This window comes from Saccopteryx leptura, chromosome 2 (genome assembly GCF_036850995.1).
Source record: "Saccopteryx leptura isolate mSacLep1 chromosome 2, mSacLep1_pri_phased_curated, whole genome shotgun sequence".
NCBI classification, from domain to species: domain Eukaryota; kingdom Metazoa; phylum Chordata; class Mammalia; order Chiroptera; family Emballonuridae; genus Saccopteryx; species Saccopteryx leptura.
The window spans coordinates 284,399,448-284,417,496 of NC_089504.1; the positions used below are offsets into that span (position 1 = coordinate 284,399,448).

At 38.1% G+C, this 18,049-nt stretch overlaps 1 protein-coding gene across 2 annotated transcripts in view; it reads right to left on the reverse strand.

Moving 5' to 3' along the window:
• The window catches only part of CHD1L (chromodomain helicase DNA binding protein 1 like), a 69,898-nt gene that overhangs the window by 25,532 nt on the left and 26,317 nt on the right, over positions 1 to 18,049 (reverse strand). For both annotated transcript variants that reach the window (XM_066362111.1, XM_066362110.1), the window contains 4 exons: positions 15,687 to 15,797; positions 8,838 to 8,952; positions 8,071 to 8,224; positions 5,725 to 5,890 (listed from right to left, as the gene is read on the reverse strand). In XM_066362111.1, the coding sequence (XP_066218208.1) occupies positions 5,725 to 5,890; positions 8,071 to 8,224; positions 8,838 to 8,952; positions 15,687 to 15,797 (546 nt within the window). The remainder of the gene's footprint in view (positions 1 to 5,724; positions 5,891 to 8,070; positions 8,225 to 8,837; positions 8,953 to 15,686; positions 15,798 to 18,049) is intronic.

The following is an 18,049-nucleotide window of genomic DNA, read 5'->3' on the forward strand; positions in this document are numbered from 1 at the left end:
CTCTCAATCTGTTTCATTGTTTTATGTATCTTTTTCTTCCCATATCATGCTGCTTTGATTACTGTGGCTCTCTAGCATAATTTGAAGTCAGGTAGTGTGATACCTCCACCTTCATTTTTTTTCTCAGATTTTCTTTGGCTATTAGGAGTCTAAATATTTTTTGTTTTGTTTCTTTAAAAAATTACATTGGAATTTTAATGGGGACTGCATTAAATGTGTATATTCCTTAGTTTAGGTAATATGGCCATATTAACTATGTTGATTCTTTCAATCCACAAACATGGAATATTCATTTCATTGTATCATTTTTAATTTCTTTTAATATTGCTTTGTCATTTTCAGTATATAGGTCCTTCCCTTTGTTAAGTTTATTTATAGGAATTTTTTGTTGTTGTTGCAATTGTAAAAGAAATTGTTTTTCTTCAATTCATTTTCTGAGGTTTCGTTGTTGGCATATAGGATAGCAGACTTTTGTATATTGATTTTGTATCCTGCAACTCTGTTTATTGTTTCTACTAGTTTTTTTGGTGGAGTCTTTGGAGTTTTCTCTATACAGATGATGTCATCTGCAAAAAGTGATACCTTTACTTCTTCTTTCCCAGTATGAATGCCTTTTATTCCCTTCTCTTGCCTGATTGCTCTGGCTAGGACATCCAGAACTACATTGAATGGAGTGGTGAGAGTGGGAGCCTTATCTTGTTCCTGATTTTAGAGGAAAAGCTTTCAGTTTTTCACCAATAAGCATAATATTAACTGAAGGTTTGTCACATATGGCCTGTATTATGTTGAGGTACTTACCTTCTATACCCATTGAGTTGAGTGTTCTCATCACAAATGGATGTTGTATTGTACACTGAATGCCTTTTCTGCATCTATTGATAGGATTATATTTTTGTCCTTTTAAACTGTAGTCTATTGATTGATTTTCATATGTTGAACCTTCCTTGTGCCTCTGGAATAAATCCCAATTGATCATAATGTATTGGTTTTTTTTTTAATGTATTGTTGTATTTCATTTGCTAGTATTTTGTTTAGGATTTTTGCATCTGTATTCATTAGACATATTGGTCTGTAGTTTTCTTTTTTGTGTTATCCTTACCAGGCTTTGGTATCAGGGCTATGTTGGCCTCATAAAATGTGTTAGAAAGTATTGCCTCTTCAATTTTTGGAAGACTTTGAAAAGGACAGTTACCCAAATCTTTTTTGAATGTTTGGAAGAATTCACTAGTAAAACCATCTTGTCCTAGACTTTTATTTTGGGAGAGGGTTTTGATAGTTGTTTCTATTTACTCACTGTTTATCAGTCTATTTAGGTTTTCTACTTCTTCATGATTCAATCTAGGAAGATTGCATAGTTCTAGGAACTTACTTATTTCTTCTAGAATGTTGAATTTGGTGGCATATAGTATTTCATACTATTCTAGGTATGATCCTTTGTATATCTATGATTCTGTAGTAACTTCTCTTTTATTTTGGATTGTTTATATGAGCCATTTCTCTTTTTTCGTTAGTGAGTCTAGCCAGGGGCTTGTCAATTTTATTAATCTTTTCAAAGAATCAGCTCTTTCTTGTATTAATATTTTCTATAGTTTTTTGTTTTTGTTCTCTATTTCATTAGGTTCTGCTCTAATTTTTATTATTTGCTTTCTTCTGCTGACTTTGGGTTGCCTTTGTTCTTCTTTTTCTAGTTCTATAAGATGTAATAACAGGTATTTACTTAGAAACTCTTGTTTCTTGAAATAGGCCTGTAATGACATGAACTTACCTATTACTGCTTTTATTGCATCCCAGAAGTTTTTGATATGTCATGTTGTCATTCTTATTTGTCTACATATACCTTTTGATCTCTGGCTTTATTTCTTCTTTGATCCAGTCATTTCTCAGAAGTGTGTTATTTAATTTCCATGTTTTTGTGGGTTTCTTTACTTTGTATTTGCAGCTGAGTTATAATTTTAGAGCATTATGGTCAGTGAATATGCTTGGTATAATTTCAATCTTCTTCAATTTATTGAGGCTAGTTTTGTGGCCCAACATTTGGTGTGTCCTTGAGAATATTCCGTGTGCACTGGAATGTATACTCTAATATTCTGGGATAAAAAGTTCTATAAATGTTAATTATTTCCATTTGGTTAGTTTGTCATTTAAAGCTAATGTTTCTTTATTGATTCTCTGTTTGGATGATCTATCTAGAACTGTCAGCAGAGTATTAAAGTCCACAACTATGATTAACTTTTGTCTGTTTATCTCTTTAGTTCTGTTAGTAGTTGTTTTATATATTTTGGTGCTCCTTACCCTGGCACACATATATTAAGAAGTGTTATGTCTTCTTGATGTTGTGTCCCCTTTATCATTATGAAATGTTGATCTTTGTTGTTATCTTGAAGTTAAAATTGTCAGATATAAGAATGACTATATCTGCTTTTCTTTCAATACTATTTGCATGAAGAATCATATTCCACCCTTTCACTTTGACTACATTTGTCCTTGCAGCTTAGATGTGTCTAGATGGTTGGGTTGTTTTTTTAATCCAATATGCTATTCTGTGCCTCTTTATTGGTGAGTTTAGTCCATTTACATTTAGAGCAATTATCGATGTTTAAGGATTCCCTATAGCCATTTCATGGTTTGTTTTCTGGTAGCTCTGTGCTCTGTTGGTCCTTTTTCTTTATTTCTGTCCATTGTTTTTGTTTGGTGGTATTCCATACTTCTTTCCTGTTTCCTCTTTTTTAAGCTATGTGTTTCAGTTGTTTTGTTTTTTTGGTGGGTGGTTACCATTAGGTTGTTGAAAAAAATGTTTCATATATACAATAGTCCTTGTCTTATGAATGCTTCTTCCCTCCATCCTCCTTTGCTAGTTCAGACCTTTATCCCCTCCTTTTATGTTTTTGTTGTCATAGATTATTCGTTTATAGCATAAACTTTTTGGAGCTTTTACTTGTAGTTTTGTTTTGTTTTGTTCTTTGTATACAATATCCAGTAGAATAACCTCAAGTACATCTTGCAGTGGGGGTGATCTGATGATAAATTCCATCAGCTTCTCTATCTTTGGAAAAGTTTTTATTTCTCCTTCATATTTTAAGAATTATTGTGATGGATACAGTATTCTTGGCTGGTAATTCCTCTCTTTAAACTTTGAGTGTTTGGATCCATTCTCTTCTGGCTTGTCGAGTTTGTGCTGAGAAGTCTGATGACAACCTGATGAGCCTTCCTTTATATGTTAAGCTCTTCTTTCCCCTAGCTGCCTTGAAGTTTCTTTCTTTTTGACATTTTTATTACAATGTGCCTTGGAGAAGGCTGTTCGGGTTGAAGTAACTAGGCGTTGTGTGCTTCATGGATTTAAGAACCTACCTCTTTCCATAGGCCTGAAAGTTCTCATCAATTATCTCTTTGAATAGGCTTTGTGTTCCCTTCTTCCTCTCTTCTTCTAGTATACCTATTATTCTTATATTGCTCTTTCTGATGAAGTCTGACAGTTCTCATAGAGCTCTAACATTTTCTTAAAATTCTTGAGTTCTCTCTTCTTCCCTCTGCATCACCTCTAGATGCCTGTCTTCGACGTCACTGATTCTTTCCTCTATCTTGCCAGTTCTATTAGCTAAACTTGTTAGTTCATTTTTCAATTGGTATACTGAATTCTTCCATCTCCAGAATTTGTTTGGTTCTCTTTTAAAGTTTCGATTAATTTGGTAAAGAACTTGTTTTGTTCATTAATCTGTTTTCTGAGTGCATTAAATTGCCTATCAGTGTTTTCTTGCAGCTGAGTTTTCAGAACTTCAACTTTGAATTCTCTATCATTTAAATTCCAAATGTCCAAGTATTGCTTTCTGAATATTTCCACTTTATTTCTGAACTATGTGTCTTTCTTATTCATGGTATTCAAAGGACTCCTTCTCGGTCTAGTAAGCATTTGTGAGCACCACTTTCTTAGTACATTCCAAGAGGTTTGTTTCTATTATTTTCCAGTAGGTGGCGCTGGATTTCAAGTTTTAGCTCTGTGAAATCCTCTGGCTGACCCACTGTGATGCTGCAACCACAATGATAGGTGTGGGGCAGGCTGTGAGGACTATCGCTTCCTTAGTTCTTCCTCCTGGCAATGGTGATCTTGGGCCTCCACATGTTCTTCCCTGTGTCCTGACAGACGAGGGGCCAGACTTAATCAGAGTAACCCTATTCTTCAGGGGGCACAGTGATTCTGCAGTTATCTCTAGGGTATGCTACTATTACTCTTTGCATCCCACAAAGGGAGGTATGATCTGGGAGGTCAGGGGACTGCAGAGCTTGTATTTCTCTTTCTCTGTCCTAAGGGCAGGCTACAGACAGACTATGGGAGCACCAGCAGTGTCTGAGAGTTTTGTCTTCTGCCCTGTCCATGCACTTAGATGCTGATCTAGTTTTTGCACTCCTCTCAGTACCCACCAATCTCACTGCTCTTCCTGGACACACTAGGTTTTTCTCCTCTCCAGAATCCCACCATGAGTGCTCAGCTGAAGGGCTGCATCTTTATCTTTCACCCAGGTCATTCCCTGCCCACCTTTAGTTGTTTCAATGTGTGGATCTTTCAGGCATGCCTGTGAAACAAGTTGGGATTCTTTCACTGAGTTATAACTTTTTCAAATTGTAGAAATTTCAAGGGGAGAGATCAAAGGGATCTTTCACTTCACCATTCCTCTGATGTCACTTTCTGAGCTTCAGTATTTTATGTAATTAAAATGTATCTTAAAAATAGGATCTTATGTACCTTTTTCTTTTTCCACCTACAATCACTAAATGTCAGTAAAGGGATTTTTAAAAAACATGTGAGGCAACAGTAAAAAATTAAGAAAAACAAAATCATCTCGTGATTTATATGTATTGTTGCTTCACTAAAAAATTAAAATTAATGGTACCTACACCTCATGGGGTATTGTGAAGATTAAATTAAAAGGGTATATGACACAGTAGACACTTTTGATTGAGCATAGAATAATCAGTGTTAACTAAAATTTAAAAAACAAATTAGGCCCTTGCCGGTTGGCTAAGTGGTAGAGCATCGGCCTGATGTGTGGAAGTCCCGGGTTTGATTCCCAACCAGGGCACACAGGAGAAGCGCCCATCTGCTTCTCCACCCCTCCCCTCTCCTTTATTTCTGTCTCTCTCTTCCCCTCCCACAGCCAAGCCTCAATTGGAGCAAAGTTGGCCCAGGCACTGAGGATTGCTCTACCTCAGGTGTTAGAATGGCTCTGGTTGCAAGGGAGCAATGCCCCAGATGGGTGGAGCATCGCCCCCTGGTGGTTTTGACAGGTGGATCCGGGGCGCATGCGGGAGTCTGTCACTCTGCCTCCCTGATTCTCACTTCAGAAAAATAAAAAATATTAAAAAACAAATCATTGTACTATTCAGAAAAGAAATTACTATGTAGAGACCACCATACTACAGATAGTAGAATTTACTAATAAAGATGATGTTTGCAACTAAGGGAGGAAAAGTACATATGGTGGAGATTGATACCACCATAAGCATCAACATTATCAATCTGGTTCAAAGTTCAGCTGTAAGGGAATAGCCAGACAATGTCCAGTCAGTCTAGAAGAGTTCTTGGACCAAGTAAGTCTTAAACAGTGTGCCTAAGATGAGAACAGGGATGGGTAGAAAACAAGATGTTCCAGAGAGCAGCGCTGAGGACCCCATCTCATATTCTAGCTTAAAGTAGAAGTACCCTTTATACTGTTCTCACCCCCTACTTACTTCCTTGCTCTTGCTCTCTGCTTCCTTCTTCTGCTATAGGCAAGGCATCAGAGATCCACTGGCCATCTTTTGTTTCTCCCAGGATAGACTCCAGGTCTATTTCATCCATGCTGCTCCCCTCAGAGGACAGCAATTTATCCAAACCGAATTTCAGTATCTCACCCAACTTGAATGTAGAAAACAAAGTCCAGTCAGTTTTCATGAGAACAAACATTGAGATATTAGGGATTTGCTAAGTGACTTGAAGATACCAGGCACAGTCTTCCCTAATGGTCAGTCTTGCTTCTCTTCCCAAGATAAGAAACCAATAGCACCATTTAGTAGTTGATGGGTAAACAGAGAAGTGATAAATGATAATCAGAGATGTTGACTTTGACAATTCTCAGTGACAGTAACAATATATAGGCCTCCAATTCTTTTTTTCAAAGAATAACAGTAACTTCTTTCATTACTTTAGCACTTCTGACCAAGTTTTTTTCATAGGTATTCCTAATAGCCACATGAGATGTCAAAGACCCTGTTAGCTACTCTTCCACCTCCCCTACTGCCAAACTTCCTGAAAAGAGAAAGCTACACAGGTACTTACCCTCTGTCATTAACTGAGTTTCTTTCTTCCTTTGGCAATCTGGTTTCCTACTACAGTACTCTATGTAAACCAGCTTCACTAAGACCAGTCACAACTACTGATTGCTGGACCTGAAGACCATTTCTCATCTTCCTGGATGTTCCTCTGGAATTGCACCATCCTGCTTCTCTTCCCTTCTCTCTAATACCTTCAGCCTATTCCCTAGGGCTGTAGGAATCACTCAAAGAGTTCAGTTCATGTAAAAACAAAATGTCTAGCTTGCCTGCCACCATGGTTGAACATGCACTCATCAGTTAGGAACCAAAGGAAAAACAAAAAAATAAATAAACACATCTTACCCTTGGAGGTAAACAAAAACCAAACAAGTAAACACATAAAATCCAGGGTTACTATTTCTAGTTCTAGTCCTAAAATAAATTAAACCTTGAGCCTTTCCTGTATGTTACTGACTCCCTCATAAGAACAAAATGAGCCTTGTCCTGGGCAAAGCTGGTACATAAAGATACGTACTAGCCTTTGTGGCTAAAAAAAACATGTGAGAAAACTGCTGTTTCTTTTCTAACCCATGCTCAGATTAATTCTAAACCTGGTAACTCTGATTATAATATTGTGTATTTTTTTTTTAGAAATACTTGTATTTTGTTTGCTAAATCAGTCTTTTTAAAGCTGCTCTCACAAACCTTTGCAAATGAAATTCCTGCTTCTAAATTTTTCTCTAACAACAGTTTGTTCATATTTTACCTTTTACTAAAAACTGTTGACTAAAGCCTAAATTATCTTCATTTTCCTAAAACTTTGCTCTACCTTCTATCTTCATAATTCCTATCCTCATCAGCCAGGCTTAAAACCTTATAGCCATCTTTGAATTTCTATCACCTTAGTTACCCACCTCTAAACAGCAGATGCCTGTCATTTCTTCTTTTGCAATGCTTCTCATCTAGACCCTCCCACTGCGACTGCCCATCAGAGATTTATTGCTCCCTTCATGCCTGGATCTTTCCTGTATCTAAGAGTTGGTCTCTCTGCTTTCAGACCCTCATTCCTGGGTCATAATACAGATTCTAATTTTAACTCAAGGGCTGCAATAGAGTAAATTTAAGCCCTCTTCCAGAAGCAAGCTTTCTCTAAAGTCTTCCAAGTCTGCATGTGTTTCCAATCCAGTATCTTTTCCAAGTCTGCATGTGTTTCCAGTCCAGTATCTCCTTCAACTACATAATTAACTCTAGTCTTTTCATCCATTCTTTCTATGGCATAATTTTGAATTCCCAACCTCGTTCATCCTTCTTTGAGTATAAAGTAATGTAAATCTCTGGTCAAAGGGTCTGGGGTTAAGATAGAGGCATGGGATTAATCATCATTTATTATGTGTAATTCTTTGTTTTATCTAACTCTTTTAACATCCCACTGAGGTAGCTTGCAGTATTCTTTCAGAAAAGTAAACAAAGTAGACCTGAGTGGTTAAGATATCTGCTCAAAGACACACAGTCAATTAGTGACAAAGGTTGGGTTTGACTCCCAAGTCAGATAGACCCAAAGCACATTATTCTATATTCTGCTGCCTTTTTATATCATATTCATTTCTAGCTCCTATAGCAGCCTGCATGCAATAGGAAGTATGGGAGGTAGAGTTTGGCCAGGGAACAAGTGTGTAGTTGAGGAGAATGGGTGGTACTATTATCCTTTTCATTTATTTTGTCATCTACAGACAGCACTGACTATAAATCTTGACATAGTCTGAAGTCAAGAACAACCTTTTATACCTGGACATCAGCATCAGCTGCAGGCTTCTGGGATCCCAGAGTAAAATGACCTCCCTCTATGATCATGCTGGTGAGTTGCAGCTTGGAGGCAGCTTTCCTACAGATTATTTCTTCCACAGTGTCCCTGCCAATCAGCCGAATTACTTTAACAGATCTGTATAGAAGTCAAAGAAGAAGAGTATGCTATGAGTCTGCAAAGATGGGTGTAAGCATTGAAGGTTGATGCACCTAAAAGGAAATAAACCAAAAATGCCATGTTTGGGGCACAGCTAAAGGGAGACTGTTATCTGTAGACTGAGCATTTGTTAGATCTGGTCTCACAAGGTTTTTCACTGAACCTTCCAAAGAGACTCAAGGAAGGGTTGGTGAGGTGTCCAGACTTAGAATTTCTTATCTGTGGCAAAAGAAAACCTCTGGTAGAGCTGACTTATCCTCAGGTCAAAGAGTAAGACCCATCTTTTTAGCTTAGTTCCATAACACCGTAACTTCATTTTTTAATTGAATTAGACCTTAACTTAGGAAGGATTCATTAAACTTCTGAAGGTTCCTTTAGTCCTTTCATAATTTGATTTTGCTCTTTTTAACAAAGCAAGTCTAGAGTGAGAATGTACCCTGCCCAGTCAGCAGCAAACCTAGGCTATCACCTAGTGGTCTCTCAGCCTCCTATCTGGGACTGTCACCAGGACTGCGTTCTTCACTTTCCTCCCCCACCCAGAACTGCTGAGGAACCAAGAAGTGAAAAAAGTGTTGATGCTTAAATTTCTTACTTGTTCTGGCCAATTCGGTGAGCCCGGGAGGCTGCTTGCAAGTCATTCTGAGGATTGAAATCGCTGTCAACAAAAATAACAGTATCTGCTGCTGTTAGGTTCATGCCAACTCCACCTGAAAAAAAATGCACAAAGCAATGTAATCAGCAGTACATGAACTAGGGACTAGATAAGAAAGACACAGGCTACAGAGGTCAGATTTATAAACCGGATTGTCAAAATAACTGGCTTCCTCCTTCAAACTCACCCTCATCTCCCACTTTAGAAACTTGTAGTGAAGAAAAGTACTCCCTGAGCTCCTATTGCCTGACTTAGAAAATTTAACTACTAAAAGTAACAGAATGAGGGGAGCTAGGGTAAACAGCAAAAGTAGATACTTAAGTTAGTACCCTGAAGCCATTTTAAGTCTTTTGTTCAAAAATTTTGGTTGGTTCACTAATAATAGTCTATGGAAAATGTCACACGTTAAACATGAGAGACGTCTTCTGCTGTGGTCACTGTTAAGAGAAGAGCACTTAGCATTCATTCCAAGTTACAACTAAGTACCAAAACCCTTGACACAGTTAATGAAATGATAGAATCACATTTATTACATTCTTAAGCAGAGCGAGAAATACCTCCCTCTGTTCTTGTTCTTGTTTTCACATTAATCAAAGAGAAAAAAACAAAACTAACCTCAGGATAAAAATTTTCCATGGGACAACTTTCTGATCTGCCTTCAGCGCTGTTGGAAAGGGGCGGAGGAGGCTCCTTGACCTATGAAAATTAATTAAGAGCACTAAAGGCAAATTACAGCCTTCTCTTTGATTAATGTGGAGACAAGTACAAAAGGGACTCCCACTTCCCAGGGTTGTTACAGCTCATTGCTGAAACAAGCAAGCCCAAAAGGGCTTGTTCCAAGAGTCTAGATTAAGGACTAACTTTTGAGATAGGCCACAGACTCTAAACTGGATCTCATAACAAGTCAGGAAAGAATATTCTAATTAAAGCCTTCAAATAGATTAATTTTGGACGATGTCAGAGTAAAGGCAGTGTGAGAGATACTCCTGATCTCTCCCTTGAAATTTCAACAAATCAAACAACTATAATGCAGTGAAGGAACCCCAGCTAGACTTTCAGGTGAGATAGAAAGATCCATGCACCAAATGGGCTAAACGTGGGATGGGGTGAAAGGGGGGAAAAAGACAAAATGTACCTGTGGTGGGCTTTGGAGAAGAGGAGACAAACCTGGAGTGATTGGGTTTTTATTCTCTTCTGTACTATGGGGAAGAGGGAAGCTTGGGCTCTCTGGATTTTGTCTGAGGGGTACAAACAGGAAAATGCAGAGTGACTAGGTCTCCTTCTGCCAGGAGGAATGGTGAAACAGAGGGGCAGAAAGGGAGATAAACCAAACTGACCAGAGCACAGAGTCACAGCCCCATGTTCCTGCAATCTGCCTGCAGCTCACACTCAGCAGAGACAGAGAAAGCTAAAGTGCAGCCACCCCAACCTCCCAGATTCCAACTCCCTCACCTTACGGTACAGAGAATGTCAGAGACAAAACCCACAGCTAGCTCTCCAGAGCCACTCTCCCCTCCAAAGTACAGAGGTGCTCCATATCCGGTCCCCATGTCTGTTGAGACATGGAGAGTAGTGCCTAGAAGCCTGAGATCTCCACTGCTAAAGCCAGAAAGCCAGAAAGCTGAAGCCATAAAGCTGAAGCCCTGAGGCTGAAGATGGAGAGCCCTCATAACCTGCTACACCCATCAATGCAACTGTGGCCCCACTTTCATGATTGTGACAGCAAAATCTCAGTGGATAGCCAAGGAACGTCACAGAGCTAAGCTGTAATATACTGATACCTTCTGGAAGAAACCTCTAAAACCAATTTTTTCCCCCTTATTTTCCTTTTTTCCTTATTCTTTTTTTCTCTTTTTCATTTTTGGATTTCATTTTATTTAATTTTTTATCTTTTAATTCTTATTTTTTGTGAATGTTTTGTTTTTTATTTTCTCTTTGCTCTTGATCTTTTTTCCAGTGGTTTTCCTTCTTTGCAGGATTTTTTATTGCATACTTTTTTTAATTTTTCAATTTTTTTAGTTTTTTTTGTCAGGTTTCTTAATAATACCACTCTCAAATGCCATCATAGACTAAGAAATCAAATACCAAGGCTACACAAGACAGAGACGTAGTTCAGAAAGAAAATGAAAAAATCTCCAGAAAGAAATATCAATCACATGGAAACCTTGGAGTTAAATGACAGAGAATTAAAAATTGAAGTTCTGAGAGGAGAAAAAGATGGCAGCGGAGTAGGCGGACGCACAGACGCCCAGCTCTCACCACCAAACTGGAATACAAATCAATTTAGGGAAAATCAGCATGAAAAACCGACTCTGAACTGCAAGAACAGCTCTCAAAAACCAAGGAGCAAAGAAGAAGCCACAACAAACCTGGTAGGGAGTGCCTGAATCTCCCCTGCTTACAGGAATGGAAGGGGGGGTGAGGCTGAGAGCCCAGAGGGGATCTCACACAAGGGAAAAGAGCAGAAACTACTGCTCACAGCCACTTGCCTGGCGACCAGGGAGCGAGGTGTGTTGAAAAGACCAGCTTATCTCCCAAGTGGAAAGGAAAGAGAGAGGGACAGACTGTGAGGGGCTAAGGAATGCAGGAAACAAACTAAAAAAGCTGACTCATCCATGCTGGAGGCGGCCATAGCTGGGGGAGGGACTGAACCTTTCACAAAACAGAGCTGCATTGCTTCCGGATCAGAGATCTCCGGACATCTATCCAGCTCCAATCAGCGCAACAAGACACAGCTGAAAACAAGAAGTGGGGAGGAGGGCCGGTAACTCAGGTCTCCATGGACATCTGAGATACACCTCCCCCTACTGAAGCTGAGAAAACACCATACCCTCAGTGAGATTAGCTGACTAAAGAGGCCTTCAGAGTCTCAGGTTACACCCATCGCATTCCTGGATACAGTTTCAAGGAAGCCCCCTGCTGAGATCAGTAAACAAGACTATCACCTGTTAAGAAAGCAAACAAATCAAGACTTCAAAGCTGCCCAAATCCGAAAGTGGATTACAGATAACAGCTGATACCAACCCAAGAAGACCTAGAAATAACACAACTGAAAACTGGAGGCAGACAACACCAAGCCTAGACTCAACCAACTCTACAAATAAAACACCCAAAAAACATATAATGAGATGACAAAGAAGTGCAATCCAAATGAAACCACAAGAGATACCTTCAGGAGATGAACTGAGTGATATGGAAATAATCAAACTTCCAGATGTGGAGTTCAAAATAATGATTGTAAGGATGCTTAGGGATCTTAGAACAACAATGGATGGTCATTATGAACAACTAAATAAATGGCAAGTATAAAAAAGAATCACTCAGAGATGACAAATACAATATCAGAAATAAAGACCACAATGGAAGGAATTAAAAACAGGATAGATAGAGCTGAGGATTGAATCAGCGAGTTAGAGGACAACTGGAATGAAGCATGAAAGCAGAGAAGAAAAGAGAAAAGAGACTCAAAAAGTCAGAGGAAACTCTTAGAGAGCTCTGTGACAACATGAAGAGAAATAACATCCACATCATAGGGGTTCCTGAAGAAGAAGAAAAAAGAACAAGGAATAGAGACTTTGTTCAATCATATCATAGCTGAAAACTTCCCTAAATTAATGCAAGAGAAACTCTCACAAGTCCAAGAAGCACAGAGGACTCCATTAAAGAGAAACCCAAAGAAACCTATACCAAGACACATCATAATTAAAATACCAAAGCTAAGCGATAAAGAGAAAATATTAAAAGCTGCAAGAGAAAAAAAAGTTATCACCTACAAAGGAGCCCCCATAAGGATGACATCCGACTTCTCAACAGAAACACTTGAGGCCAGAAGAGAATGGCAAGAAATATTCAAAGTAATGCAGAACAAGAACTTACAACCAAGACTACTTTATCCAGCAAGGCTATCATTTAAAATCGAAGGAGAAATAAAAAGCTTCCCAGACAAAAAGCAACTCAAGGAATTCATTACAAACAAATCAATGCTGCAGGAAATGTTAAGGGGCCTGTTGTAAACAGATCAAAGTAGGAAAAGAATATAGCAAAAAAGGAATACACCTTTAAAGAAGAAAGTGGCAATAAACAACTACATATCAATAATAACCTTAATGTAAATGGATTAAATGATCCAATCAAAAGACATAGGGTAGCTGCATGGATAAGAAAACAGGACCCATACATATACTGTCTACAAGAGACACACCTTAGAACAAAAGATACACATAGATTGAAGGTAAAAGGATGGAAAAAAAAACATTTCATGCAAACGGAAATGAAAAAAAAGCTGGGGTAGCAATACTCATATCAGACAAATTGGACTTTAAAACAAAGGATATAGTAAGAGATAAAGAAGGCCACTACATAATGATAAAGGGAGTAATCCAACAGGAAGATATAACTATTATAAATATCTATGCACCTAATATAGGAGCACCCAAATATATAAAGCAGACTTTGATGGATTTAAAGGGTGAGATCAACAGCAATACTATAATAGTAGGGGATTTCAATACCCCACTAACATCACTAGATAGATCCTCAAGAAAGAAAATTAACAAAGAAACAGCAGACTTATTGGAAACACTAGATCAACTTGATTTAATAAATATCTTCAGAACCTTTCACCCTAAAGCAGCAGAATATACATTCTTTTCAAGTGCTTATGGTACATTCTCTACAATAGACCACATGTTAGGGCACAAAAGTGCTCTCAACAAATTTAACAAGACTGAAATCATATCAAGCACTTTCTCCGATCACAACGGCATGAAACTAGAAATGAACCACAACAGAAAAGCTCAAAAAATCTCAAACACATGGAAACTAAATAGCAGGTTGTTAAATAATGAATGGATTAAGAATGAGATCAAAGAAGAAATAAAAAAATTCCTAGAAACGAATGACAATGAGCATAAAACAACTCAAAATTTATGGAACACAGCGAAAGCAATACTGAGAGGGAAGTTCATAGCACTACAGGCACACTTTCAGAAGCTAGAAAAAGCTCAAATAAACAACTTAACCCTGCATCTAAAAGAACTAGAAAAAGAACAGCAAGTATAGCCCAAATGTAGTAGAAGGAAGGAAATAATAAAGGTCAGAGCAGAAATCTAAAGAAACAATACAGAGGATCAATGAAACTAGGAGCTGGTTCTTTGAAAAGGAAAACAAGATTGATGAACCTTTAACTAGACTCACCAAGAAAAAGAGAGAGAGGACTCAAATAAATAAAATTAGAAATGAGAGAGGAGAAATAACAACTGACACAACAGAAATACAAAATATTGTAAGAAAATACTATGAAGAACTCTATGCCAAAAAACTAGACAACCTGGACAAATTCCTTGAAACATACAATCTTCCAAAAATCAATCTGGAAGAATCAGAAAACCTAAACAGACCGATTACAACAAATGAGATCGAAACAGTTATCAAAAAACTCCCAACAAAGAAAAATCCAGGGCCCGATAGCTTCACAATGGAATTCTACCAAATATTCAAAGAAGAACTAACTCCTATCCTTCTCAAACTATTTCAAAAAATTCAAGAGGAAGGAAGACTTCTAAGGTCCTTTTATACGGCGAGCATAATTCTGATTCCAAAACCAGGCAAAGATAACACAAAGAAAGAAAATTATAGGCCAATATCTCTGATGAATATAAATGCTAAAATCCTCAACAAAATATTAGCAAACCAGATCCAACAATATATGGAAAAAATCATACACCATGATCAAGTGGGATTTATTCTGGGGAGGCAAGGCTGGTACAATATTCATAAATCAATCAATATGATTCATCACATAAACAAAAAGAAGGAGAAAAACCATATGATAATTTCAATAGATGCAGAAAAAGCATTTGATAAAATCCAGCACCCATTCATGATCAAAACTCTGAGCAAAGTGGGAATACAGGGAACATACCTCAACATAATAAAAGCCATCTATGAGAAACCCACAGCCAACATCATACTCAATGGGCAAAAATTAAAAGCAATACCCTTAAGATCAGGAACAAGGCAGGGGTGCCCCCTTTCACCACTCTTATTTAACATAGTCCTGGAAGTCCTAGCCACAGCAATCAGACAAGAAGAAGAAATAAAAGGCATTCAAATTGGAAAAGAAGAAGTAAAACTATCATTAGTTGCAGATGATATGATATTGTATATAGAAAACTGTAAAGTCTCAGTCAAAAAACTACTGGACCTCATAAATGAATTCAGCAAAGTGGCAGGATATAAAATCAATACTCAGAAACCAGAGGCATTTTTATACACCAACAATGAACAGACAGAAAGAGAAATTAAGGAAACAATCCCCTTCACAATTACAACCAAAAAAATAAAGTACCTAGGAGTAAACTTAACCAAGGAGACAAAAGACTTGTACTCAGAAAATTACAAAGCATTGATAAAAGAAATCAAGGAAGATACAAACAAGTGGAAGCATATACCGTGCTCATGGTTAGGAAGAATAAACATCATTAAAATGTCTATATTACCCAAAGCAATCTATAAATTCAATGCAATTCCTATTAAAATACCAATGGCATACTTATTTGATGACAGCTTAAATAGGCTGAATATAAAAGGACACCATACCAGAAGTCCAGTACCTTGATAAACTTATGGCAACTACCTAAATCCCTTTTTTTATACTCTTTAGTAGTACCCTAACTTTCAGAGAAATAAGAAGAAACATACTAAGTGTAGGGATGTAAAAGTCCTGTGTCACCCATTATTTGTTGGCCTATGTTTTGTCAATTATTTGTCAATGCCTATTTGTCTTACCTGCCCTGGTACTCAGAAGAAATACAAAAATGGGCTGCTGTCCAAAGTTTTTAATGGCCAGGTGTCTCTCTTCTCCTCTCACAGAACCATCCACACGCTCATAGCTGTAGCCTTCACACACAGGAAGAAAATAAATATTAACCCTTTTTAATACTCTATGTAGAATAAAACATTGTCAGCTCAAAACCAAATGCTAATTTTGTTCCTTTCCATATGCAGGCATACCCTACTTTATGCAAATCCCATGGACAAAATATAAATTTAAGGGTAAATTTATTGTTTTACCAAAGAACTCACCATAATGTATTCCTCTGGTTTTTTTAATACATGCAGTTGATGTATTTGACATTCCTGGACTTAATATTCAGTTCTGACAATCCAAAGCAACCCTAAAGCACACTGTGGACCATGTTATGTGGCAGTTTTCCAATTTTGCTAAGACACAATTCTTACTTATGCAAGCAGTAAGACAAGCACTTGGGAGCTGGTGAGTGAGCCTACCTGATGGCCCAGCAGCTGCCTTTCACTGAAGCTTCAGGCTTCATTACAGACCCATGTTGGGAAGGGGAATTATCTGCTCAAGCCATGTTTGTAAATCTAAGGAATCCTCCATGGAATAGCATTTGCTGCAATTGTCCACTGGACTATGTATAGGAAAGTACCTGGGGGACATCAAGGGGCTCTGAGAGACCAACTATGAGTTCATTTCTTTTTCTTTTAAATCCTTTTTTATTTTTCAGTTACAGTTGACATACAATATTATATTAGTTTCAGGTGTACAACCCAGTGATTAAACATTATATACTTACTAAGTGAACATCCCAATAAATTTCACACCCATCTGACACTATACAGTTATTACAATATTATTTTATTATTGACTATATTCTCCATGCTGTACTTTACATCCCCATAACTATTCTATAACAACCAATTTCTCCTTAATCCCTTCACCTTTTTCACCCATCCCCGAAATGTTAATTTCATCCCTTCCCATATATAGCTCAAAATGTTCTCTGTATCTGTGAGTCTGTTTCTGTTCTAATTGTTCATTTGTTTTCTTAGATTCAATTGTTGACATTTATTTATTGCCATTTTATTTTGTGTGTTTAGCAAGAAAGACAGACAGGGAGAGAGATGAGAAGCATCAACTCGTAGTTGCATCCCTTTTAGTTGTTCATTAATTGCTTCTCATATGTGCCTTGACCGGGAAACTCAAGGCAAGCCAGTGACCTTTGGCTCAAGCCAGTGACCATGGGATCATCTTAATGATCCCATGCTCACACTGGCAATCCCATGCTAAAGCTGGTGAGCCTGTGCTCAAACTGGATGAGCCTGCACTCAAGCAGGCAACCTCAGGGTTTCAAACCTGGGACCTCAGCGTCCCAGGTAGATGCTCTATCCACTGTGCCACTACCAGTCACATATTATTTATTGCCATTTTACTGTTCATATTTTTTATCTTTTTATTCCCCCTTAACATTTCATGTTAATATTGGTTTGGTGGTGATGAACTCTTTCATCTTTTCCTTGTCTGGGAAGTTTCTTATACATCCTTCAATTCTAAATGATAGCTTTGCTACGTAGAATAATCTTGGTTGTAGGTCCTTGCTTTTCATCACTTTGAATATTTCTTGTCACTCCCTTCTGGCCTGCAAAGTTTCTGTTGAGTAATCAGCTGACAGTCTTACAGAACTCTCTTGTAACAAACTGCTTTTGTCTTGCTGCTTTTAAGATTCTATCTTTGTCTTCAACCTTTTGTATTTTAATTATGATGTGTTTTGGTCTGGGATTCTTTGGGTTCATCTTGTTTGGGACTCTCTGCACTTCTTGAACTTATATGTCTATTTCCTTCACCAGGTTAGAGAAGTTTTTCTGTAATTATTTTTTTCTTTTTTGTGTGTGACAGAGACAGAGAGACAAAGAGAGGGACAGTTAGGGACAGACAGACAGGAAGGGAGAGAAATAAGAAGCATCAGTTTTTTGTTGCGGCACCTTAGTTGTTCATTGGTTGCTTTCACATATGTGCCTTGTCTGGGGGCTACAGCAGAATGAATCCTTGCTCAAGCCAGCGACCTTGGGCTTTAAGCCAGCGACCACTGGGTTCACACCAGCGACCATGAGGTCATGTCTATGATCCCACGCTCAAGCCCGTGACCTTGGGCTCAAGCCAGCAACGTTGGGATTAAAGCCAGCACCTTTGGGCTTAAGACAGCGACCATGGGGTCATGTCTATTATTTCACACTCAAGCCAGCAACCCCGTGCTCAAGCTGGTGAGCCTGCAATCAAGCCAGATGAGCCTACCCTCAAGCTTGTGATCTCGGGTTTTGAACCTGGGTCCTCTGCATCCCAGTCCAACGCT